The sequence below is a fragment of the Aulonocara stuartgranti genome (genome assembly GCF_965226115.1).
Source record: "Aulonocara stuartgranti genome assembly, chromosome: 1".
In the NCBI taxonomy this organism is placed as follows: Eukaryota; Metazoa; Chordata; class Actinopteri; order Cichliformes; family Cichlidae; genus Aulonocara; species Aulonocara stuartgranti.
In genome coordinates, this window is record NC_138939.1 from 21,877,142 (window position 1) to 21,904,151 (window position 27,010).

At 40.8% G+C, this 27,010-nt stretch overlaps 1 protein-coding gene across 2 annotated transcripts in view; it reads right to left on the minus strand.

The window, feature by feature from the left end:
• Nucleotides 1–3,761: 3,761 nt before the first annotated feature.
• dagla (diacylglycerol lipase, alpha) overlaps nucleotides 3,762–27,010 on the minus strand; it is a 43,236-nt gene continuing 19,987 nt past the window's right edge. The window contains exons 3-21 of one of the 2 annotated variants that reach the window (XM_082528389.1): nucleotides 26,689–26,900; nucleotides 26,425–26,526; nucleotides 26,199–26,337; nucleotides 25,934–26,021; nucleotides 25,108–25,242; nucleotides 24,935–25,012; nucleotides 24,176–24,300; nucleotides 23,669–23,819; nucleotides 21,817–21,900; nucleotides 20,364–20,441; nucleotides 20,014–20,094; nucleotides 19,604–19,746; nucleotides 15,638–15,706; nucleotides 15,480–15,552; nucleotides 15,001–15,209; nucleotides 14,494–14,620; nucleotides 10,561–10,727; nucleotides 10,278–10,295; nucleotides 3,762–7,380 (exon numbers count right to left, since the gene is read on the minus strand). In XM_082528389.1, coding sequence (XP_082384515.1) covers nucleotides 6,276–7,380; nucleotides 10,278–10,295; nucleotides 10,561–10,727; nucleotides 14,494–14,620; nucleotides 15,001–15,209; nucleotides 15,480–15,552; nucleotides 15,638–15,706; nucleotides 19,604–19,746; nucleotides 20,014–20,094; nucleotides 20,364–20,441; nucleotides 21,817–21,900; nucleotides 23,669–23,819; nucleotides 24,176–24,300; nucleotides 24,935–25,012; nucleotides 25,108–25,242; nucleotides 25,934–26,021; nucleotides 26,199–26,337; nucleotides 26,425–26,526; nucleotides 26,689–26,900 — 3,184 coding nt within the window. In that variant the 3' untranslated portion in view covers nucleotides 3,762–6,275. The remainder of the gene's footprint in view (nucleotides 7,381–10,277; nucleotides 10,296–10,560; nucleotides 10,728–14,493; nucleotides 14,621–15,000; nucleotides 15,210–15,479; nucleotides 15,553–15,637; nucleotides 15,707–19,603; nucleotides 19,747–20,013; nucleotides 20,095–20,363; nucleotides 20,442–21,816; nucleotides 21,901–23,668; nucleotides 23,820–24,175; nucleotides 24,301–24,934; nucleotides 25,013–25,107; nucleotides 25,243–25,933; nucleotides 26,022–26,198; nucleotides 26,338–26,424; nucleotides 26,527–26,688; nucleotides 26,901–27,010) is intronic. The other variant, XM_082528390.1, reaches the window with a different exon arrangement.

Sequence of the window (27,010 nt, forward strand, 5' to 3'; positions counted from 1 at the left end):
ACTAGTCATGGTCTTTTTGCCTGTCAGTACAGTTTTTCCCTCTGCCTCATATCCGTACTGATGCTCTGAAACACCTCCTCAGTACTGGGTCTATTCCAGTACCCGCAACTGTGGTGAACACTTAAGTGTGTGAGCCTACAGGTAGTGTGTCACAGTCTGGAAAAGTGCCAGAATACTGTATAATAAACCCACACTTCAGCACAAGTGGGTATTGTGGAAATTATCAGAAATGTCTCACACAAGCAGGCACTCTACTACTCACAAATACAGCTAGTGTGTGCATGGGATTTCCTCTTTTCTCTGCTTTTCACTTTAGATTAGGCAATATTCAGACAAATAAGGAACCCACAGTTCACACTGGCCACTTTGTTAGGTACACCTTTTTAATAGCTTGTTAAGGCCAATATCAAATAAATCAATCACATGGCAGATGCTCAGTGCATTTAGACATACAGACATGGTCAAGATGACCAGCTGACGTTAAAACTGAGTATCAGAATGAAGAAGGAGGATGATTTAAGAGATTCTGAACATGGCGTGGTTGTTGGTACCAGATGGACTGGTTTGAGTATTTCAGAAACGCTGGTCTATCACGTCCCCCAACCATCTGTACAGTGTTGTGAGAGAAGTCAGAAATAAAAGAATATATACAGTAATAAGGTGACGATGACTTGTTGATGCTGGAGGTCAAAGAAGAAAGGTCAGACTGCTTTGAGATGATAGGAAGCCAATATTATTTCAAATAACCGCTTGTTGTAACCAAGGTATGCAGAAGAGCATCTCTGAATACTCAACATGTTGAACCTTGAAGCAGACGGGCTTAATCGTAATTTCTGGGGTAGCATTCAGATTGAAATTTGCAGCTGCCCACATGGACAAGTCAAATGGCTTCTGGAGAAAAATATGAGACAAAGATTGAGCTATTTGGCCACAATAACAAAAAGTATGTTTAGAGGAATAAAGATGAGGCTTTCAAATTTAATAGGCAATAACTGCAACAACCTTCATGCATGGTGGTGGTAGTATTATGCTCTGGGGCTGTTTAGCTGAAGTGGTTTCATCACAAAGTTGATGATATGACGAAGGGGGATAATTTCCAAATTCTTCAACTTTCGCTCAAAAAAACAGTTAAACATCTGAAACTTGGATACTATTTTATTGTTTCAATGGGGACAATGATCCTAAACATCAACACTACTTTTGGAATAGATAAAGCAGACTAACATTAACCTTCCGGAATGACCTTCCCAAAGCTCCGACCTCAACCCTTTTGAAAATGTGTGGATTACATTTGAAAATCTAACATTAAACCCACAAATTGTGCCATAAAAAGTTTTCAAAGATCCAACCAGAATTAAAGCTGCAAGCAGCGTTATGAGGGCCCTCGCACCCCCGGCGCGTCGAGCCACGGCCAACACCTAAAACCAGCACGTCCGATCTGATGTGACATTGATGGATTTCATGCATTTAACCACCAGCTAACATTTCATCTTATTCAACCAGGATTATAGTCGTCCCACTAGGTGGCGGTGTAACCATTATGTACAAATGGCATAACAAACATATCCGAGCTCGAGTCTAATCATGCCTACGACCTTTGGGAGAGATTGGACATTGTGTTTTCGAGTGACAGCAGATTACTGCTTTTTGGCGAGTGATTGAAACTCCACATGCCGCCATGACCACCCTGTTTCCTTGAACGTAAAAAGCTTCGCAATTTAACATCACAAAGGTCTTTAGATTCCACACACAGGAAACCGCATCAATCTGATGAAATCTCTTGGAGGAGTTCGTCAAAGAACGGTGCCTGAAAAGAGGGGAAAATGTCGCCAAAATTACACATTCATTTTAAAATGGCTGACTTCCTGTTGGATTTGGGATTTTGCTCCAAGAGACTTTTTTGTACATCTTGATCTCTCCTATAAGCTTCCCAGATTTCAGACTCATACATAAAACACAGAGCAGGGGCTGATGATTTTGAAAGTTTGTAGGGGGCGCTGTGGAGCCATTTTGCGCTATTCAAGGAAGGTGATCACATAACAACAAAGCCTTCGTCCCATTGGAGGTGTGGGCCAAATTTCAAGACTTTTTAAACTTTTCAAGCCCCTCAAACGTCACTTCATTGTTCACGGTGAACCACGTTGTCACCAGGGTGCGCCGTTCAGTTTAAAGTCACAATTTTCGCACCGAAGCATCATGAGCAACTGATGGTGATATTCACCGCTTTTGAGGTGGCCACGATGAACCTGTGAAAATCAGTACGACAAAATGAAAGACATGACATTTCCTGTTGCCACTAGGTGGCGCTCTGCGTATTACTGACAATGGGCACGTCAATCTGTTCAGGGCGGGACTGACATCATGCCTGTAAAGTCTGGTACTGATCAGAGTGGATTTTATTGAGTTATACTAATTTGTTTCTTCATGGCGTGACATCAAAGTTCGCCATGCCGCTGGGGTCACACCCTTTCGCGAAAAGTCACAGTTTTCACTGTAACCCAAGACCAACTCCTTAAGGCTTTTCTGGAGAAATTTGAGGCTGCAGATGTCACCCATCACAATACTGTACCCCAAAGTGTAAAACATGACATTTCCTGTTGCCACTAGGTGGCGCTGTCCCTGATGTCAAATATGGCAGTTGAAATATGTTCAGGGCTGGAGCCTTATCATATGTGTTCACTTTGGTCCAGATCGGACAATGTATGACAGAATGAGAGGCAATAAGATTTTCATGGCGAGTCATCAAAATTCGCCGTGGTGCCACGGCCTCACCGTATCACGAAAACTCAAAAGCTCCGCAATTTAACATGGCCCAGGTGTGTAGTTTACACTGACCAAAGATGAAGCTTATACAACCAAATCCCAAGGAGGAGTTCGAAAAAGTTCGAGGCATGGAAATGGCAAAATTAGAGCCAAAATGTCACCTTCAGTTCCAAATTGCGGACTTCCTGTTGGGTTTGCGTCAATGGGCCCACAGACTTTTTTGTTCGTCTTGTTCACATGTGTGCCAGATTTTATACATGTAGCTGAAACGATGTGGTCGTAGGGCTGCATTTAACAAGGCATAGGTGGCGCTCTAGAGCCATTTCCCAGTGCTCATATGTAAAACCATTAAAATACAAAATTTTTCACCAGACCTGGCATGTGTGCAAAATTTCATGAGTTTTTGACCATGTTTAGGCCCTCAAAAAGGCCCTTGTTTTGCCTGAATAATAATAATAAGAAACGGAGCAGATACAATAGGGCCTTCGCACTCTCAGTGCTCGGGCCCTAATTATACCACAAGCTTACTGATGGCTATTTTAAAAGCATCTGGTCGAGGTGCAGTTTGCTAAAGGACATTCAACCAAATATTAGTGGGAGTGGATGTACAGTATATATCCTTGGTCTTATCAACACCTCACATCCACTCGACATCATTTGACCCATGACGCCTCTTTAAAGGCTCAGCAGTAGACTCTAATCTGACCTGCTGTACACTCATAATACAATGCACCTACACCTGGGCTTATAATAGCTCAAACAGCTCATCTTTACACAAAATATATCTGGCCTCTCAGCACTTCTAAAACCACTGATCCAGCCTTTACATCAAATCTAAAGGACCCAAATCCAAAATTCATGCGTGAGCAAACAAACACAATCGAAAACTTTATTTTAAAAAATAAAAACAAGCAAATTTAATATATACATTTATGGCTCATTTAAACAGACATATCAGCAGCACATATTGGGGAAAAAAAGGTTAGGACACAAATGGATATTTTTCAGTTTGTAGTTTATTTCATTACAGGCGGGGTAGTGAGGGAGAGGGATTAAATACATTCTCATTGTGGGGCAGGAAAGGACGGGAAGCAAACCAGGTAAACATGGACAAGACATACTTGAATTATTCCTTTAAATAAAGTCCAATTCTTAAATCTGCCAATAGTTTTAATAAATAACTGTCAGATGAAATCTTTTTTTTTTTATATATATATATGTCAATACTGATATCTTTTTAATATAGTAATTATCTCCTTATTGTTATATAGTTGTTTTCTACATGACTCTATTGGAATTCATCTTTTTTTTAGACATCTGTATAAATAATTACACATAGAAGATGGTGCTATACACATCATGGTGGAAAATATTGGTGCTTTCTTTCAGCAGTGTTTAGTGCATGACCAGCTGCAAGCAAAGCTACTGAATGTAGGAAATTGTTGGCCCAACCTTAGTGTGTCTACTGGGACTGGCAGCATGATTTCAGTAGTGTCAGACTGTAAACTGGCTGGCTGGTCTGCTGTGAGTAACCACAGCAAATCTTATTCCAATTGGAGAGACTGTGCAGATCACTATGGTGACTCCAGGCTTGATGGTGGCGCTCCACCAAAGGTCACTCACTGTGAGAAAGCTGTCACTCTGCAGCATGTCTCACCACCATGACACATTTGCAAAAACAAAAAGCATATTGTTACCAGTGGCATGGCAGAATGTCAAATTTTTTTCTCCACTCAAGACAGGGGGGGAGGGGGGGGGGGGGGGGGGAAACCCTGAAATGTTTAACTCCTTACATCTGGGAAAGTCGAAAAAGTTCTCCGTACTTTCCTTAAAAACTGAGATAAAAACCACTGACGTCAAACCAATCTGTTGCAAGAGCAATAAGGATAATAATACCAGCAAATATAGCAATAAAGTGATAACAACATTAAGTGTAATAATTCAAATCGTGACCCATCGGTTACACCCAGAGTGATATGGAAGATACTGTGCTGCACACAGCAGTTAGAGTCGGCAAATGCAATGTTCGAGTACACTTATTCATTCAGTCCAACCTCAAGCATGTTTGAGATGAACCGTATTAAAGGGAAGCAAACGCCTTGATGTCCAAAATGACAAAGCACCTTCAGAACAAGAGAAATCTATCCCGAGAGAGCTGTAGGATATATAATTTGGTCCTGTCTGATGACCTCGGCGACTATTGAGCCTCTCAAAAGTTTGAGTTTACATATGATGGTAATTTCTGGACACATTTAGAGCTTCTTTACTGTGGCTTAAGGACAAGACACGTTCTATACCAGCCATGCTACTCTGGAATGCATGCAGACTGACCTGTTTCTAAGAGCTCTCCAAGAAGAACTGTACAGTAATTATTATGAAACTAGGACAACTATTAGCAAGTTTGATATTCCTATAAACTCCGGTGTACAGAGGCTGTGTTTTGGAAAAGAAAGCCATGGCAGTGTTTTAAGGTCAGGATGACATCTTTTCTGGAGTTGCTGTGTAACAGTCTATGTGGGTAATCAACAGGATGGCTAGGGAAGGAGATAATGAACTTAGCTTGTTTTTAAATAAAGCAATATCCATATACATATACAAAATTACATCCCATAAATACAGTTGGCAAGACGATGTATTAAATGTTTTTTTTTGGCAAGAGGGGTAAATTGAGCAATGATGTGCGCAAGTAATCAAATGTCAGTCTAAGGTGGTTTTAATGATGATTTCTCTTGAAGAATAAATAAATTACAAAAAAAATTATCATCATGCATTATAAAGAGTAACCAAAAGACTCAAAAACATCCATAGGCATCTGAAATAACTTTGTCACAATCACTAAATGTTTAAGACACATGGATTCTCACCAATGTAACACACTTACTCTCTTTCTCAAAGTCAATTCTTTGTAGACCTGAGGAACATTTCTTGAAATCTTATCACTTCTATTTATTAACAAAATGTCCATCTTCACATTTCTGATTTAAAGAAATCAAACAAAAATAAAAGCTGGACAAATTTCCGGAGCTGCTGAGTGTGCAGGAAGTCGTCCAGTACATCAACCCAGATGATGTGCCTATGCTAACCTCTTCTACAGTGTTAATTTTTGAATCCCTGCTCAGTTAAATATTCTCCCTTTGATTTGGTTACTTCAGGGAATTGATGTAATGTGGACGCATTCCCATGTGGGTGAGACAACATTTTCAAATGGCATTGTGAAGCTACAGTTATTTATATATTCACCCAAAAGCAGCACAGCCCCCTGGCATGCAGAGAGAGGTATCCTTTTTTTTTTCTTAGTCATTGCAATAGTGTGAAAATGCTATAAACAGAGTTCAAAGGGGTACACCTGAAGAATGGGAATATCGTGTGAGTTGGTCAGTCAAATTCTGTCACTGGATCTCAGATGAGTAACTGCATTCCATCGCATGCATGTACTGTGATATGTTTTAAAATCTGAAATTGACTGCACCTCTCAATCAGAGCAAAGGGCATTGGAGACTTCAGAGCGCACTCTACACCATAGACGATAGTGTGTTCTCTTCAGGGCAGTGGCAAGGGGGTGATGTTCGTAGGGAGTGTATGGCTGACGGGGCACCCTCGCTAGGAGAAAGGTCGTTGAGTTCCTCAGATGAAGAGAGAGGGAAGGAGGGTGACAAAGATATGCCCGAAGAGGGGTCAGCGGATCCAGCAAAAGTGCGCGGGGGCTTAGGAACTAGATTAGGCTCCACTGTTGCCCTGGCCAGAAGTTGTTTGTCATCCAACCGCTGCTCATCTCCAAGACACTCACCCTGCCCAAAGGAGCCCCGGCCTGATTCTGACTCCCCATCAGAAAGGTCCAGAGTTGGTGAGCTGCTGCCATCCAGTCTGAAAAGAGAGTCTAAGTATTGGGCAAACTCCAGCACTGCCTGGCTGGGGTTTCCATTGGATAGATGGGGTGGAGGTGTAGAAACCGCTGGTCTAGTCTCTGCACTTAACTGTTTCTCTGCCGTTTCCAGCTCCCAGTCTTCCTTTTCTCTATCTATTGGTCTAGTACCAATATGTGGACTTAGGGGAGCAACAGGTGTGCTCCCTGGGCTGTAGACACCAGGCATTTGTTGGTGATCCTCATCAGGAAGCATTTTCAAGTTGGCGTTAGTCTCAGTTTTGTAAGACTTAGCCAAGACACTCTGGTTTAGAAGAGCTGGGGAATGGAGTCCACTGTAGCGAGGTGTGGCAGGGGACAGCCTCATAGGATAATCTGGGGTTGATCTGGATTCCAGTGGGGTAAAGAAGGGCCCAACCTCACCCAGATGCTCTGTTGTTGCTTGGCAGAGGACATCTGCAGATAGTAGCTCAGTGCGAGAGCTCAGAGATGGGTTCTCCTCTGGGATTGGGGCATCCAAAGGGAACGGGAGGCTACCCAGCATTGGTGAACCCCTTAATGCAGCAGAGGACCGTCGGGAATCCAGACTATACAGGGACTCTGCATCTGAGAGACTCTCCATGACAGCTAAGGGTGCTTTGCGGTCCCTCAGCTCCACTGCCAAACGTTCTCGTGCTCCACGCAGTACTACAGGCACTGGAGGAGGGGGGCACTCAGAGAAACCATCCAGAGATATTTCAGACTGGGCACACGAGCTAGAGGAGAGGAGAAGAGTGGGTTGGAACATAATGAAAGGGAAAAGAGAGGTGAGGGGATTCAAAACACAAGACAGGCATGAAAACGAGTCAAAATAACTCACGGAAGGTTAAAGAAAAAGGATAGAAATGAAAAGTGTTAGTACTGAAACTACAGGTATCTAGAGTCTACAGAGCAGGTGAACATTGCAAAATACTACATACAGGAGTGCAGAATTATTAGGCAAGTTGTATTTTTGAGGAATAATTTTATTATTGAACAACAACCATGTTCTCAATGAACCCAAAAAACTCATTAATAGCAAAGCTGAATGTTTTTGGAAGTAGTTTTTAGTTTGTTTTTAGTTTTAGCTATTTTAGGGGGATATCTGTGTGTGCAGGTGACTATTACTGTGCATAATTATTAGGCAACTTAACAAAAAACAAATATATACCCATTTCAATTATTTATTTTTACCAGTGAAACCAATATAACATCTCCACATTCACAAATATACATTTCTGACATTCAAAAACAAAACAAAAACAAATCAGTGACCAATATAGCCACCTTTCTTTGCAAGGACACTCAAGAGCCTGCCATCCATGGATTCTGTCAGTGTTTTGATCTGTTCACCATCAACATTGCGTGCAGCAGCAACCACAGCCTCCCAGACACTGTTCAGAGAGGTGTACTGTTTTCCCTCCTTGTAAATCTCACATTTGATGATGGACCACAGGTTCTCAATGGGGTTCAGATCAGGTGAACAAGGTGGCCATGTCATTAGTTTTTCTTCTTTTATACCCTTTCTTGCCAGCCACGCTGTGGAGTACTTGGACGCGTGTGATGGAGCATTGTCCTGCATGAAAATCATGTTTTTCTTGAAGGATGCAGACTTCTTCCTGTACCACTGCTTGAAGAAGGTGTCTTCCAGAAACTGGCAGTAGGACTGGGAGTTGAGCTTGACTCCATCCTCAACCCGAAAAGGCCCCACAAGCTCATCTTTGATGATACCAGCCCAAACCAGTACTCCACCTCCACCTTGCTGGCGTCTGAGTCGGACTGGAGCTCTCTGCCCTTTACCAATCCAGCCACGGGCCCATCCATCTGGCCCATCAAGACTCACTCTCATTTCATCAGTCCATAAAACCTTAGAAAAATCAGTCTCGAGATATTTCTTGGCCCAGTCTTGACGTTTCAGCTTGTGTGTCTTGTTCAGTGGTGGTCGTCTTTCAGCCTTTCTTACCTTGGCCATGTCTCTGAGTATTGCACACCTTGTGCTTTTGGGCACTCCAGTGATGTTGCAGCTCTGAAATATGGCCAAACTGGTGGCAAGTGGCATCTTGGCAGCTGCACGCTTGACTTTTCTCAGTTCATGGGCAGTTATTTGGCGCCTTGGTTTTTCCACACGCTTCTTGCGACCCTGTTGACTATTTTGAATGAAACGCTTGATTGTTCGATGATCACGCTTCAGAAGCTTTGCAATTTTGAGACTGCTGCATCCCTCTGCAAGATATCTCACTATTTTTGACTTTTCTGAGCCTGTCAAGTCCTTCTTTTGACCCATTTTGCCAAAGGAAAAGAAGTTGCCTAATAATTATGCACACCTGATATAGGGTGTTGATGTCATTAGACCACACCCCTTCTCATTACAGCGATGCACATCACCTAATATGCTTAATTGGTAGTAGGCTTTCGAGCCTATACAGCTTGGAGTAGGACAACATGCATGAAGAGGATGATGTGGACAAAATACTCATTTGCCTAATAATTCTGCACTCCCTGTAGATGGAGGAAAGATTAAAAAAAAAAAAAAAAAACAAGAGGAAAGAGACTGGAAGGGCAAGAGTGTATCCAAGTGCATGTGCTCTTGTATTGGCTTATAATACAGGAGAGGTAAAGTACAAGGTGGGATCAAAAGGTTCTGTGAGTCTGTCCACAAAAACAAAAAAAAGAACCCCAACCTTTCACTTAAGAATCGTTTAATAAACCCTCAAGATCAACTTCCTGTGTACCTTTGGACTGCTGCTCACTCTTTTAAAGTCCCATCGTGACTGCTTGCGTGTACACTTGTGCAGATGGTAGAAAACATCATCCAGCCTTCATATTACATGTCTACTGCTGTTGAGAGCTGGTTCTCAGGGTAAAGCTCAAGCAGCACTCTTCAGTGGACGATTCCAGCCAGTAGCCAAGCTCTCTGTCCTGGTCGTTGTGTCCCTGGGCAAGACACTTTACCCTACTTGCCTACTGGTGTTGGCCAGAGGGGCCGATGGCGCGATATGGCAGCCTCGCTTCTGTCAGTCTGCCCCAGGGCAGCTGTGGCTACAACTGTAGCTTGCGTCCACCAGTGTATGAATGTGAGAGTGAATGAATAGTGGTATTGTAAAGCGCTTTGGGTGCCTTGAAAAGCGCTATATAAATCCAATCCATTATTATTATTATCCCTTCATGGGGTCGTTCACAGTGAATGCACCTGCTACTAACAGACTGTCAAAGTTCTACTATAATGTCCCGAGGTAACAGAGGGAGACATTTAGTGCATATAACTTGAACTAGGCGTCCTCTTTCATGGCACAGCAGAGGGACACGACGAGAAAACAGGCATATACAAATGGTCTGAATAGTGTCCAAAGGTCCACATAGAGACTGCCTTAAAAAGGAAATTGGTCTAACTTAAATCTGGTACGGTTTTTCATTTCTGTGGACAGAGTCATAAAACTTTGTGATAGTACCTTCGTAATTTAACCATTTGTACCAGGAGTTCACACTGACTTTGGACAGGGGCTAAACCAGAGAGGGCGAGGTGGGAACTGAATACTACCATACGTTGCAACGGCTCTGTGTTCAGACAGCGTGCATGCGTGCATGAGAGAAGGGAATACATTATGCAAAATTAGTATTGGCATGCTTTGCTTACCGTAACAATGTTTTTTGTCTTTTTTTTTTTTTTTTTTTTAAACATACAGAACAAACAAAAATAATTTTGAGAAAATAAAGTAGTAGTTAGTAGCAGTTGTATTTTTTTTAGTACTGGTTATATAGCTACATTACAAGGCATCATTTCCCAGTGATTTCTCTTATACTTAGAGATTTGCTACTATTACATACTAGGCAAGAGTGAAAGCTGAATATGAAGATGAAACTATTTTACATAGCCTTTCAGGCTTAAACATGCCCACAGTGGTGCCTGATGTACTAACCGAACACTGCTGTTCCTGCGGTGGTGGGTTGTAGGCGTTGGCTGCTGAGAGGTTGTTGATGTATCGACGAACAAGGTCTCTGGGTTTAAGTCCACTTCTGTGGGGCTCACCATGATCTTGGCTGCTGACAGCAAAGCAGTTTTCCCTTTGTTGTAGTTCTCCAGCACCTGTCACAAGCACAGGAGTATAAACAGATACATGACTTGACTGATAGAGGGACGACCCGTTTCAAAATAAACAGGACAACTTCATAAAAATATATAACTGGAAAAAGTTAATCTGACTAATCATGTTTTATATGTGAAATGTTTCTAAACTGGCCTATGCTAGCAGACATCCAATGATTTTGTAGTTTTTAAAACCCTTTCTACTGTTTTTCCTTTATTCATTTTCTAGATTCAAACAGAGATGCTGAGGTGTTTTCTTCCTCTTCGTCAGCAAAACATGAGAAAAAAAATTCCCAAAGAACCAAAAGATTCAAATATCGAATGCCAGTTATGCACTTGGATCAACTTCAGTAAGATTATAATGGTTTCAAAAATATTATGTGGGTCACCACTACAACTATATTTATAAGCGCACAAGTGCTTGTAGTATAGTGTTAAAAAGCAGCGTAGTTCAGTTACATATAAGTGCAATCTGAAGGTGAGCTGACACCTACTCCAGCTGACATTAAACACCCACAACAGAGTCATGATGCCTGAGCAAGAACTATGCAAGACCTGCATTACCACTACAGGGAATAACAAACCATACGAGTGTCTTATCCATCTTGGAAACACGTTCAACACAAAGTTTGTCCAACAAAATACAAACCGTGTTATGTTTGCTGACATAAATGAGAACAGAACAAAAAAAAAAAAAAAAAACCCCAAACAAACCCCAAAACATTAATGGCAAGCCACACATCAGCACGCAATTGTTTGGTTAACTTTAATGACTCAAAAGACAACATATTGTGGTATAAAAACAGGTGGAAATATGAGAGGACATGAACACACACAAAAAATACACGTGACAATGGAATGAGGAGATTAAAAGAGAAAATAACACAAAAAGACAAAAGCTAATATATTTATTATGGTTATATTGTCATCCATAACCAATTTGCACAAATGTAAACAATGTGTTACATGGTTGAGTTTAAAGACACATGAGAACATGCTTCTGCAAGTAATAAACCACATGAGATAACTGGCACCAACAACAGCAAACATATCTATGACTGTAGACACAACAACTACAAATGATGACAAAATACATCAAATTTATACTTGGACGGTTTTTTGCATTGCCTATCCCAACAGTATTAGTGTATAGAATTAATAAAAGCACACTGACATATGAAGTGTACAGTGAAGGATATAAAATTGTGTAAACTACAAATTTATTTTGAATAGTAAACCCACTCTCCTACATGCCAGTAATAAGAAAACCAAAATCTTTTTCTAGGGGATTATGTTCTGAATGTGTGCTTTCAAAGAGCAAAAATAAAAAGGGAAACACATCCACAGAGAAGAGCTGCAGCTACTGAAAAACCCAGGCAGGAAGGAAGAAAGAGCAGTTAATGTGGAAGAAATTAGGTTACCATAGAAACTTTGTGACTACAAAGAAAACTTGTTACGTTGAGGACCAGGATTAGAAAGTTTGTGCCAAAGCACTTGACCACAGGCACTGCAGCTGAGAGAGGAACGGAAAAAAGAACAAGGGTTGGTTTGTGGAAAGCTGGATGATGATTAACAAGAAAAGGAGTCCAGGTGAGTTTGGACTCATCGTTTCTGACTCCATGGTTTAAAGCCATCGCATGCTCCTGTACCATTGTATACATCATTAACCAGTGATGTATTAATGGAAATGGTTATTGATAACATTTTACCACATCGCCTTGTGGATGCGCATTTCTTTACCCTCTAAAACTTGATGTGCCAGCTATTCAGCTGAGTTTCAATGTCACACTTAATACTTTTGGAGAAACACCTTTTAAAGGCAACCAGTAAATTGCTTGGACTTGTTGGATCCAGCAAGCTGACAGAATAAAAATGCCAGTTGCTGGTTAAAAAGGATTCTTTACATACTGGTCATTATGGTTGCTCTAAAATCAGTTAAAAAAAAATAAAAAAATAGCAGCTTTACTATGACTTTTGGCTCTAGCCTTTGTCCTAAGACTGGCCAACATCTGAGTTTTGCACATAATGCAGAAATGTTTCCAACACTGAATGCAACAAGCAAAAGTTGAATTCAGTCTTACGATTAGCATCTCCTTAGAATATGTAGACTAGTAATGTACATAGTAATAGAATTTGTCAGCGTCTAAATGTGATCAAGTTTAGACAACAGATTCAAAAAGATTGTTTGGCACTTTTATCTCGGGAGGAGAGTTTTCTATCTGAGGACTGTTAGACTCGTTAGATCGGATCTCCTCTTGACGGTGGTGAGAGACGCGTGGTTCTGACTGAGGTTGTGGTAAAACGCATGAATCATCTTCAGCTGGAAGAACTCCTGACTGGGTGTTGGAAGGGACAGACACCATGCATGGCTGAGACACAGAGTTAAAGTCTGACAGAGGAGGTGGAAGAACAGACTCAGCATCTGGAACTGAAGAAGAAGAAGTGACAGCGAGTGGCGTAGAGACAGTTTCAGTCTCTGCAAGGGAGCCAGTGCAAGACAGGTCTTTGTGGTTGGCAGATGAAGAGTTGGAGGGAGGAGGACTAGCGTTTAGTTTTGTTTGGGAGACTATTAAATCAGTGGTACTGGATGTAGGTTGACTGATTCCCAGTTCCTCTGCTTCCAAGTTTTCCTGCTCAGACAGGAGACAAAATGGTTCCAGTACCTGCAGAAACACCAAATATATCACACCACTATATCCTCTACACGCACACACTTCACAAATACACACATACTTAACTTTAAACATTCATCTAGAGAGACAAACACAAAGGCAAAACCAAGCTGAAAAACACCATATACAGACGGGAAAAACACCACACAACGTGAAGTCCTCAGCCACAACAAGTGCAATCCCCCAAAATCAGTCCATCACATGCAAACATTCACATTAATACCCTGTTATCAAAACAGATGTTCAACGTCCATGACGAACAGGCTCAAAAAGACCAAAGAAAGACCGTGAAACCAGCCACGAGTGAACAATTCCCATGCTTTGAGACAGGAGCAATGTGGAGAAAAACAAAAAGGTGTGGTGAGTTGTAGGTTAATGACATGCATAAAGTAACAACGGAGTCGCATTAAAATTTTTGAAATGCTTCAAAACTAATTCTTAACTCCATTTAAATTAAAACTTGGTGATCCTAAGACCTTTACCTTTGAAATTGCACATTTTTTTTTGCATGGTGCAACTACAGGAACTAAATGACAATAACCAACATATGATAATTTCTAGTTCAAGTCCCCAATGTTATTGAAAGCCACAAGATGGGTAGATTTAAAGGATAAGGAAATCTTCAATTTTCAATTAAGTTCTCTCTAGATGTCATCACTCTTCACAGGGTTTATTAGTAACAATACCTGCAAATGTCTGTAGAAAAACTTATATTTAAATATTTTTATGGGCATGTTTCCAGATAAATTTCATACAGTTAAGCTCTCAATTTACTAAAATGCTTTGAGTGAATTTTTAATTAAGATTGCCCTCGTCTCCAGAATAAAATGATAAACTAAAAGTAAAACATAAAATTGCTACTGGCCTCTATTTTTAATAAAACAACCTGTAATAAGTATTCCACCCTTTATTAAGACCCACATCTCTTTTGTTTATTTTCTTTCATTGTTAGAGCCAATCCCCACGTAAGCATCACCCGTGTAATCCGTTACCCAGTGTTGGAAATCAAGAACAAAATTAAAAAGCCGTTTTTGCACAATTTCAAATACACCCCCTCTCGAAATAATGCATGCATGCAGATTTAAAAAACAGACCTTGTTGAGACCCTCCATCACCATGTGGGGCATGTGCTCATTAAGCATGGCAGGTGATATGATGACCTCATTGAAAGCTTTGTTGTCCCCCCACAATGCTGAATAGGTTGGCTCTTCCTGACCACAGCTAAAAGGGAGAGGGAGAAAGAGAGAAAATCTATCAGTCATAATGAGAAATAGTAAACACACAGGTTGACTTAATATATTTTCCTCACAATACAGAACATGGGGGGCACTGTATAACACCACTAAGTGGAATATTTTTGTATCAAGTCAAAAAACTCATATGTTGGGGTAAAAGATTAAAAAGCAAAAGGACTCCAAGACGAACAAGGCAAGTCAGTTTGTTGTCATAGCACCTTTAAACAAAGTGCCTTAAAAAGTACTGCAGTATGAAGAAAAATATATAAGGATGAACTTTCTGTTTTACCTTTAGACACGGTAATACAGAAAAAGAAAACGCATGTTTGCATTTAATTGCAGCAGCTTTCAAACCAGTTTTCTTACCATATCTCTGGAGGATGGTTGTGTACCACGTGGATGATCCTGCCAGGTGGGTAGAGGGGTGTGGAGGCTGACAAGGCAATGCTGAGGTCACTGGGGTGTAGCCACAAGCGACTGCTTGGAGGTGCTGCAGGCTGAGACTGAGGATCATCATCCTCTAGTGGAAGCTCTGATTTTGGGATGCATTTAGTGCCTCCCGCAATGATCCTCCACTGTAAGAATTTTTTTATTTTATTTTTTTAAGTATGCATTTCTATATTTGTATGCATTCCTTCATGACAAAACTTTCAGGAATAAAAAATGAGAAATTCTACAGGTTTTATAATGCTGAATTTAATAGATTAAAAAACAGCAACGATCAGCCTTCTCTCATTAGTGCATGCTTTTTGTGAAACAATCATTTGTTTTATGTTCCAGATGATTTCATACAGCAAATGCTCTACAAGTCTGTAATCTTCTATAACATCAAGAAGTTAAGTCACCTTTGGCTTGTTACTCTTTTGTAAAACTTCCAGAAGGTGGCGTCGGAAACCCTCTAGTTGTGACAGGCCAAGCCTATGACAGAGCAGAAGGCTACTGTGGGTAATACTGCAGAAGGGTGAAAGTAACATGAGTATACTGATGTAGTAAAAGAGGATACCTTGGCACCAGGTCTTTTCCCAAAACTACAGATGACACAAACTCTTTGGAGTACTCCATGGCATCCTCACTGGGTGCATAAAAGGACAAAAAAAAAAAAAGAAGTAGTTAAATTACGGAGTACTGGATACACAGAGGGAAAATAATGGCACATAGTCTGCATGCTACATATTTACAGGATGCACTCTGTTTTACCATAATAAAAATGCCCTGGTTGATAGAATACTGCAAATCATGGGGAGAAGATTTTAAGAAAATTAGAGACCATCTCGTGATGGGTTCACACCAGCTGCAACACCAGTGTGTTCTCAGACCTGCGTCGTCTTTCTGCCTTTACAGAATTCTGACGATACACACACTCCCTTGAGAGTGATGTCACCTGCCAAAGTCCTCAAAGCCACCTTTGTGGTGCTTACACTGCAGTTCATGTCCCCAGGAGCACATGACGTCATGAAGACGGAGAGAAAAACAGGAACACTCTGGAGGTTAAAAAGTCTACTGGTGATGCAGCTGGTAAACAAGAACTACACGTCTTCAGAAGAAGCGCCCTTCCTGTTTGCCCATCTCTCCCTTAATATGTAAACCCGTGGATTTAACATGAACTGCACTTCTACAATTGATTTGCATGTGAACAGGTTACCGAAAAGAAGATGATGAAGGAGGCCTACTTTTGGAAATGCACAAAGGGTTTACTATGAATGAGCTGAATCCATGAAAAAACAAAAACAGCAACTCAAAGCTTTGACAATGTCGGCAGTTACTCTTAAATAGTGATGTGATAGCCTATAGCATGTGACTGAACAGCGCAATGTAAAGTTTTAATACAAAACCCCTTTTGAGTTTAAGGTTTAATGACTGGAAAATGGTTGCAAGTCTGATGAATTGAAAGTGCAGCTGTGCCACTGTGGAGTGTGCACTCATTATGTGGCATACACCATATGTGCTGGAAAGCCTATGTTTATGCCACATTGGGGGAATGCAATAGCTAATTAGAGGCATTCATTTAGCATTCAGTGATGTAATTAATACTAAGAAAATTAAGTTTTGATGCAAGAGTTCATTGCAAGAATAACCAGATCATTCAGCTAAAAAGGATGTTCTCTGTTCATATAAATCCTGCAAGATCAACTAGAGATACCATCCAGATAAAGTTTACTGTATTATTTGTAGAAACAATACACGTTTATCATATTATTAACTTATATAGATGAGGAAAAAAGAGCATTTCCCAGGAGCTTTTTTAAACACAGCTTTTCCAACCATCCTTGTTTTCCTATGCATGCTCACATTACTGTACTTTGCACATGGAAACAAAATTATTTCACAAAAAACAAACATTACAATGGTCAAAATTACTGCAGTCGTTTATTGTAGTTTTCAACAAGTCTCACATTCCCAGCCTATTCTTCTTTGGCGAATCTCTAAAGCTCCTTTGATTGTCTTCTGACATGGACCCTAATTTTCAGGAGGTATTTGTTCACCAGGAGCGGCGTATGTTTTGGGTCGTCGTGGTGTTGGAAGATGAAGCGATGACCCAGACCCAGTTTTGCTTCTGCCTGCTTCAGGTCTCCTTTAAAATCTTCACATATCCTTATTTCATTGTGATTTCTTCCACCTCAACGAGATTCCCAGTTTCAGAGGCACGGAAACATCCCCACAGCATAACACTCTCACCACCATGTTTCACGGTGGAAACAGTGGTGTTTGGGTTGCACGGCTCTTGCTTCTTTCTCTAAACTGTGTGATTCTTAGTGAATTCCTTGATGAAACTTCTCATTCTGGTTCTTGATACTTAGAAACACTGATACGGTGAGCTGCCAAACCCCCCGTCCACCGAGTGGGGTGACGACAATATCCCATGAGGGGCAAAAAGCCATTGGGAAAATTTGGACACAAACTATAACTTTAAAAGGGGCTTAATCTTTTTTTTCCCTCATCTGCATACATGTGGGCAACAAACAGTGCTTTAGTGGGGCTTATACTACATCTACTCATGCTTTTCTTTAGCCACCCCTCTTCTGTGAAATCTTGTGACAGCAGTTTAAGAACTGCCATGCATGATGATTTTAACAGAATACTAAAAGGTGCACTGCAGCATTTAATTTCCTCTTGGTACAAGCTTCCTTCCAGTACAATTTGCATAGCAAACAGTTATCCAGCTGCATGGTGGTATGCAGTGTTAACTGTGCACAGTCAAAATAAAAGTCAACTCTGAACCACTGGACCAAAAATAGGCTACATCGTTACAAAAAAAGATGATCTGAAAGTACAAACCACAGCTTTGGGGTACTTGTCCACAGTAAAATGCACCACCTTGCACCTACACTTAAAGGAGAATATATTTCTTCTCAGACTGAGGAACGAGACTTCCTGAGGGGATGGGTAAAAAAAAGAAAATGTTTATAGCAATGTCCATCTCTGCAGATCTGCTACATACGCCGGGTCTATCATCATTTTCAAATAATTCAGTAACTGTGAAAACTGTGAAAGGATTACACTAAATTTAGTAGAAATCTGTAGCTGCATCCATCAAAGCTGCGTTTCATCTACCAGAATGTCAATCAGGATACCTGCTTCCTCTGATCTGTTTCAGGAAGATACTCTGACCAATCAGTGGCAACTAAAGTAGGATTTAAAACCACAATTCCTCAAGCCCAGAAAGCAAATCCTCAAACCTGCCTGAAGGCCATTTACTGCACATATTTCCCCAGTAATTTCTCACTGCTTTCCTGTCCTAAAAAGCAACCCCCCAAAATAAATGTCTCTTGGTTTAGCCTCAAAATATTGGTTTATATTTCCTCTTTCATCTAGCTCACCCCTGAACTAGTTTCTTGAGAGTGAAAGAGTTTGGGCTTCTACTTCCAATTCACCTCCTCTCTCTTCACTGTTTGTTTGCCTCTACAATTAAATAAGGTTTTTTTTAAAAAAGGAAACCGGGAAAACAAACAAAAAAAACAAACTGGACCACTTTGCTCATACTGGTATTGTTAAAATCACAAGAAATTTCTCAGCTCTGTTGAGAAATAAAGTGAGTAATAGCATTGGTATGTATTGCGAAAGACGACCCAGAACAACATGAAAAAGACCTACTTGATAAAAATCTTCTTGGATTTATGCCTGAATTTAAAGTAATTCCTTATGACCTGCTTGTTATTGGTTTATAAAAATAGATTGTAAGCATTAAAGAGAAAGTGTTTCTGTCACACATCCTGAGCATCCAATTTTTTAACTCACACATGTGATAGGGGAAAAAAAACCCAAATAAAAAAAACAAAAACAAAGCACAAACCCCTCCCTGCAAAGAGATTTAAGCCAAAGGGAAACGGCACAGAAATAAAATAATTTCTTATTTTATATACTTAAAATAATTGACCAACTTGTATCAAAATGTCTGAAACAACTGGAAAAAAAAACAAGGATTTCTGTCAGTAAAAAAAAGAAAGAAACAGAGTCACTGGCATTGCTGTATGCAGGCCAGTAGCATTTGCACGAGCAGTCAACCCCAATGGCCACTGGAAGCACAGGGAGGGGGGGAAAAAAAAAACCCTGATGCGATGGAAAAACTTCATATTAAGTATTAAGTAAAAGTTTTTTCATTCCTCTGCACAGTGCCAGCACAGATGAGTTTTCAGTCAGAAACTGACCGAATGAGAGACGCAAACTGCTTGGAAGACGAGATCGCAGCAATGGTAGAGGAGATTGATGCCAGCCGACATGTATTCTTGGGTGGAGTATATATAGCTGGCTGAAAATTATGTATCCATGGTTTTCTGCCATACTCAAGATCCCTTTTATAAATGAGCCCCCAAGTAAACAAGCAAGCGGGAGTGAAACTAAACATGTGACAGACTTGTGAACATTACCAGTGACAAAAAAACAAAACAAAAACACACTTTAAGTAACTTCCTTTGTAATGCATTCACACCGTAGTACTGATACTCTGGGATTGGGATCCAGATTGACTCACCTAAGAAGGCCACCGGGTGGAGAGTAAGAGTAGCAGTGAAGTGTCGGGTACTGAGGTCTCAGCAGGAAGGAGAGAATAGCAGCAGTGCCTGCACCGAGAGAATGCCCAACTATCACCAGCCCATAATGCATGGTGCCCTTGTTCTGTGTGAGACAGCGAGAGTCATTACATTCACAAGAGCACACTTGTTACCACAGCGAAGACAATCACTTAAAGAAATTGCCTCTGTTGCTGTTTGCCAAATAAATTGTTGTATACACTACAGCCAATATTACGGTAATGTTACGCAGCCAGTGTGGCCTTGACTAAAGTACTACAGTGACGCCAATAAAAATACACTGTACAAATTCTTATAAAAAAGGATCATCATTCAGCCTGCCATACTTCACACAGTATACTGAGTCATGTACCAAGTCTCGTCCAAAAGCTTGAGACAAGATCATTTCCTGCTCCAGTTTCTTCTTAATGTATTCTGCTGAGTAAACCATTCCCTGGGAGGAAAGAGAGAGAGGGGGGATTCAGTGGATGGAAGATGATGAGCGAGAAAGAAATATGCACAGGAAGTCTGTGCCATTGCTCCCTCATTAAAACACCCAAAGTAATTATTCTATTATTAACAACGTAAATGACCTTTGGAGTATAGGATGTACTTTGCTTGTTGAAAGTGCACCATGGAGAACACAGGAAAGTTAAAAGAGAAAATCTCAGGAGACTGTAACGCTGAGATGATGTATCATAGGCGAGTCGTTTAATTTCTGACCTTGTGGCCAAGCCAGGTGCCTTGCTGTTCCTCGACAGGCAAACGTTCAGAGTCCCCCGTCAGATCAGTCAGGGCGTCCTGATCCGCAAAAGGCAAATTCAAAATGTGACAACAGCACAAAGCAGAATACCACAAGCGGAGGCGGGGATCATAAAAAAAAAATCACCTTAATAATAAAAGATGCCAAACTATGTACAGGAATAAAAAAAGTCATTATAGTCCCCTCTGAAAACGTGACTATTTGTTATATAACTGTACGTGGATACACCGAGAGCAGTAAGACTAAGCTCACAGAGATTACATGATTAAAGTGTCTGAATCACTTCAACTTTATATTTAAGAAGTCACGATTGCGATAATGTTTCATCACTTCCATTAACAACAAAAACAAAAATGATGAGTTGAACCACAGAACCATTTCTCAAACACGCAGACAGTCCTGATGTGCCACTTCTGCTGTTGCAAAAGCTCAAACTAATCAGTACGGTATATAGATAGTCTACAGGATCGGCAAAAACACCAGGTATGAAAATAAAGCAAAGGTGCCTTAAACCTGCGTTGTATTTAGAAGCCACTAGGGGGCAACGCCTACAGTTGCAAAAAAGAAAAAAAGAAATAAAAAAAGACTTGCAATTCTTTACAAGTCAATAGGAAACCAGCTTTCCAACTTGACCTCTGGAAACAACTGTCTGCTTATTTTATGGACTCGGTCACTCCTTTTTGGTCCTTTTTTAAATATGTTTCAGACAGGAGGACTGTACGCTGTACATTAGCCAATGAGCTCATTGTTAGCAAGTGCAGGTGTGGTTTCACAGTCAGACCTGCCTCTCTCTGACTACATCTGGTTTCAAAACGTAAAGATGGATTGGGCACCCTTATCTCCAGGCTTCAAAAATTAATGAGTGGCATCACAGTAGCGACATCCATCTTTTATAACAGTGTATGAAAATAATGCTGCAGTAATCATTCGGGATTCTGCATGTTCCTAAATACTGCAAATGCTTCTTTAATTTTTGTGGCGTTCTTGTAAATGTTCCACTCTGCATGCGTTCTTGTTTGTTACACTGATAAACTGGATGTTTTTGGCTAGCTGGGAGCAAAGCTCAATGGGATGAGTAGTGAGCTGCCTCTTAAAAGCCAATTTGCTTTTATTATAAAACCATGATTAATCTCTCAGCTGATGGTTCAGTTCAGTTTTAACACTGCTCAGGAATTTTCACAAATGCTTATGAAAAAAAAAAGCGGATAGGACATTTATCTCTGAAGGTGGACAGTCCTGTTTCTGCTCTATGTGTGAAAAGGTGTAGGAGTTTGAGAACACTAAGCCATGAGAACTTCACCTGCTTTGGAGGTGGTGTTGTTGTGAGGAACTGAAGAGAATGGGGTCGGACAATATTTTGAGAGCCTTAGAGGAAGATTTAAATAATCACAGAAATTTAAGAAAGAAAGTCACCTTTGGAGAAAGAGTTCCTCTGATACTGATGACAACTTTCTTTTTTTCGTGATCCACTGCCACAAAAAATGGAGTCTCGTAAACCTGTATGAAAGATGCAGATTGAAGCAGAGCGCACAGTGAAAACTGGTTAGAACGTGAGAGGATCGTGAGTGGAGGGCTAAGAGTTGTGCATCACTGTTTCACTTGGAGCCCAGCAACCACAGCAGTCATTGTCATCAAACCTTTCTACTTGGCACAGTGCATGCTCATAAAAGAAATTTATAGATGGAAAGTCAGCGCAGGCTGGCTGCGCTCTGCATTACAAATCATCGATGTGTTATAGCTCAACTGCTAGTTTGAGAGCTGCTGGAATTTAAACAAACATAATTATGATGAAAATTAATTTTCACTGTCATTAGGAAACTAATCGAACAACTACTTTTTCCTAAACTGTTTTGCAAGACATGTGTTTAAAGCAGAGTATTGGGGACCAATGCGTAACTGGAGTGTAATTAATTCCACTAAGAGCCAAAGTGGACCTACTGTAAGAAAATACTGGCAGCAGCCAGTGGCACCCCTCAGCCTCCGAGTGGATGCACCAGTGGTATGAATTTCAAAATCCTGCTTCTCAGGTTATTGCATTCACAAGATTTTCAGAAAACCTGACCTTTGACCTTGAGGTCGAGGTGCCTAAGATTTGAACTCGCCAGAGATTTTTTGTGGATACACCTATGGTATCAATTTGAAACTCCTATGTTGTTTTGTTCTCGAGTTATTGCATGCACAAACTTGGGTGTCAACATCGCCCGCCCAGCAGGATGACGATAATACCCCACCAGCTGTAAGAAAGCAAAATACTTTATGTTGTGTGTTTGACTTGCAAACTTATTGCAAATCTATTTTTTTTAATTATTTGGAATTAGGGCAGCATGGTGGCACAGTGGGTGGCACTTCACAGTAAGGTCCTAAGTTTTAATCCACTCTGACGCCTTTCTGTGTGGAGTTAGGTACTCTTACTTCCTCCTACAGTCCATGCATGGCATTAGCTTAACTGACTATGCTAAACTGACTGCAGGTGTGGTTGTGGGCAGGAGTGGCCCCGCGACAGATTGGCCTCCCTCCGAGGGTGTACCCTGCCTCTCATCCTATGATAGCTGGGAAAGGCTTTCAGCCCCTGAAACCTTCATTTAGATAAGCATCGAAGAAAATGAATGGATGGACAGATGGACACAGAACTACATTTGTGGCTGTGAAATTAAGGCCTTAGAGTCCATCCAGAAGTGTTTATGCACCACCTCAACTGCCTTATTACATAAAACAGTTTTGCAAAACAAATCTACATCTGAAGCAGAAAAGCCACCAACATGTTACACGACACAGGGTTTAAACAAACCGTCAGCGTTACTTTCCTTGTCAGGAAGGAACGCAGTTGTTGCTCTGCTGTCACTACATTAACAGCTAAAATGCATGTTCTCCATCCACATAATGAACTGAAGCAAAGTGTGACAAGTACATGAAGTAAATTATGATGTAGGGTGGGTGTTGTTTTTTATGCTGTGAGCAGAAATGCTGTACCGAGCACAAATGCTGTACAGAGCACATTAATGGCACACTTCCCCTCTACAGCTGCACGTTAAGATTCTGTGCATGACAGTCTTGAGCAGAATCAGTGATAGGCTTTACATTGTTCATCATCTCCTGAAAACACACTTGAGTTACTGCAGAGGATGTTGACAGATCTCTCAGTTTTTGCAACATATATGTTGATAAGCGGAAAGCTCCTACTATTTGATTATCTATATCAGTCCTTTAGGGCATTGTGAGCTCTAAGACTCTGATTGCACCTTTAATTATTTACTTGGTCACCTACAGCATCGTGGCAGGAAGTGTAGACAATGTGGACCTGCTTGAGGTCATTATCCAGGAAATGCCTGCGTATGGCCAGGACATTACAGCCGCAACAATTGTCCTCTTCCACTGTCACGGACTGAGACAGCCGAGATCCAGACACAGATGTACAGCTGTCCAAAAAAAGGAAGATGAGAAGAAAACAGGATGTCAACCAAAGGAAGAACAAATCAATGTTTAAAAAAAAAAAAAAAAAAAAATAGGTGAAAGAGACACGAGAGAAATACAGTACGTTGGTAAGATTACAGGGATATAATTAGTATCCCAATGCAGGCAATCTGGATATGAGTATGTGATTAATTCTACATTGCTTGTGCCAGTGAGTGGGTCTAAGTAGAGTGGTATTGTCTCAGTGGATTACCACTTGGCAAGTGTTGACGCATGTGAAATTTGATCCGCACTGGAAAGGCTCAAGAGACACAGAAACCAAATAGATCAAAACTGTGCGGGTGTATGTTTGAGTGCTTACGGGCAGGAGCTGGCGAGGCGGCACAGCCCACAGGCAGGCTTCCTCATCAGGTACATGGGCCAACCATAAGCAGCCAGGGCAAAGAGCATATAATAGCACACATCCTTGTACATGTTCATCTCAGCCTGAGAGAGGAAAAGGCAGACAGATGGACAAACACAAACACACACACACACACACACACACACACACACACGCTTGCATCAGAGCAACTTGAGACATCATTGAGATCTTCAAATATTATTTCAGTTGAGCACATACTGTGTTTGCTGTTGGTGTGGTATGTTTGCGAGCAGACACACTAACAGTGAGACACGTATACAGTTCACGCTGCAGAAAAAAATTCTGTCACATCAAGAGTTCTAATCGTTGAACATGATGCAAAACCACTGTGCCCCCCACCATGTACACTGAAATATAAACAAAGCTGTGATTTATGTAGCCAATATCTAAGGGATGCTGAGACTACATCTTAATTTGTCACAATTTCTTCCATTGTCATTTGAACTGAAACACCTTGAGAAAAACCTTTATTATAATTGCCCTCTCTTTGTGCAACATGTGCAATAACTTTGCATTGTCAAAACATCTTTCAAGGGTAAATATGACTCAGGAGAGCTTTAAAGAACAAGAAATGCATGTCACATTTCTGCAATGATTTTTATCAATTCTAACTTTCATAAGAGTCCATGTGGTTTGGAATGGGATTTAAAAACAGAAGTCGACTTTTTGAAAGTGCGTCACACAGAAGAAACTCACCGAGTTCTTGAGGTCCAGGTATCTAGTGTTACGAGTGACAGGCATTCCTGATAAGAAGGCTAAAATGTCATTGTTGGCCTTTGGAAGAAAACCAACAAAGACATTATTAAGATCAGAGTATTTAGAAACATTTTAAACAACATATTTTTGCATATTAAAATAGACAGTAATACCTGGTCCAGGATAGATGATCTCTTAGACCTCTGTCTCTGGCGGAGCAGTACCAGACCAGCAATAATGTCACTAGGCACAATGTCCAGGTCTCTGAAGAACTCTGCAAAAAGGCTGGCCACCTCTGAATACGCATCCTGAAGGAAGAAGCATAGATCAGAGAATGCTGGTAGGAAAATGAACTACAAAAGCCAGCAAAGGATGCATGTTGTGACCATGTTATCTTAAGTGTTTATTGCTTAGTTCAGACTACACACTATTGCCAGTAATGACCAGAAAGGCATAGAGACCAAAAATTAATGTCTCTGATGTCATAATCAGGTAAACACAGATTCAGATCACTGGTGAGGTTTTGGATTAATACTAATACCTTATACCAACTGATGAATACCAATATACATGATCATAACCAGGTTTTTATTATCAGTCACATGGCCACCTATCCACTGGAGCTACCTACTCACCAATGAACTGTATCTTTAAATGTGTTCACAATTTTTTTAATTTTATTTCATGACTTAAGATGTGCCAGGATTGTAATCAGAAATACAAACAAATCTCTTCACTGTACATGAGATTAGCTTTTTGATGGCAGCTTGTTATCTGGAATTAATTTATTTCACATTTTTATTTCACATTAAAAGCTTAATGTCACTGGTAAGCAGCTGAGCAGAGCAGCTGTATGCCACAGTCAAGATTAATCCAGTCAGGGCTTATTCTAATGACCGTCTTACTGAACATTATACACCAGCAGTGGTTTTATTCCTTTATATTTTCAAATTCAAGGAAAAAATGTTACCGGTAAGTGTGTTTTGTTTTGCGACTCACCGATTGTGTATCTTGGGCTCTTGTGCAGCACATGAAAACCTTTAGCCTCCTGCTCCAGCTGCTGGCTTGGCCTTCCTCTAGCCTGTGTCTAATCAAGGGGGGGGAAAAAAAAAAAAGTTCTCTCACAATTGAACTAGAGTTCGAAAAAAAAAAAGAAAGAAAAAAAAAAGGGGGGGGGGGGGGGGGAGGAGGTGAAATCTGATAGGTAAAATCTAACAAATATAACAAAGAGATTAGCGTTTTGACCCCAGCAGCCTGTTGATACCTGAGCGTGTAAGTAGTGAGGTTGCGCTGACGCCGACGGGTTGCCTTCAGCTTGACAAAAGTCCGACCCGTGGGATCAAAAGTACACATGAGGGTAATGCAAACGCTGAAAATTACCAGCCAGTTGCATACAACAATTCCTGCAGAGAATATTAAAACATTATTCAAACAAAACCCCTTTTTACTTAAACCTTTCTCATTCTCCTTTATATCCACGTTTCACTCACCCAAAGCCAAGTTTTTGGCAGTGACATCAGAGCACGGTTTGTAATACTGGACAAGCCAGGCAATGCCCACGACAGCATATACGAGCTCAACCAACAGAATAGCTGGAGAGAAAAAGAGGGAGAGTGTGTGAGGACACTCATGATCAATTAGTAAATGTAAAAACTATACAAACTAAACAAAAAAGTAACGCACCACTTTCAATCATACATAGCGTCAGGATGCAAAAAAAAGCCCCAAAAACTTTACATCTCAGCATGTCTTACCTAGCCGTATGTAAAGGACATACTGTACAGCTTCCCTGGGCTGTGTGTACAAAATGCTGCCCCTCATGCTCAACCACATGATGGCGCTCTCACATATAAGGCAGCTGACCAGGATGCCCAGGTACCCTCGGCCATGGTCCACCAGGGTTTCCGAACAGGACTTGTCTGAGCCATATGGAAGGCCGAACACAACTACAGACAGAACCACCAACCTAAAAGACCGGAGTAAGGAAGCAATCACACAGACGCTTTTCTTCAGACATCTACAAACCAAACACTGAAAAGTTAAGACCCAAAAAATAAATAAATAAATAATAATGTC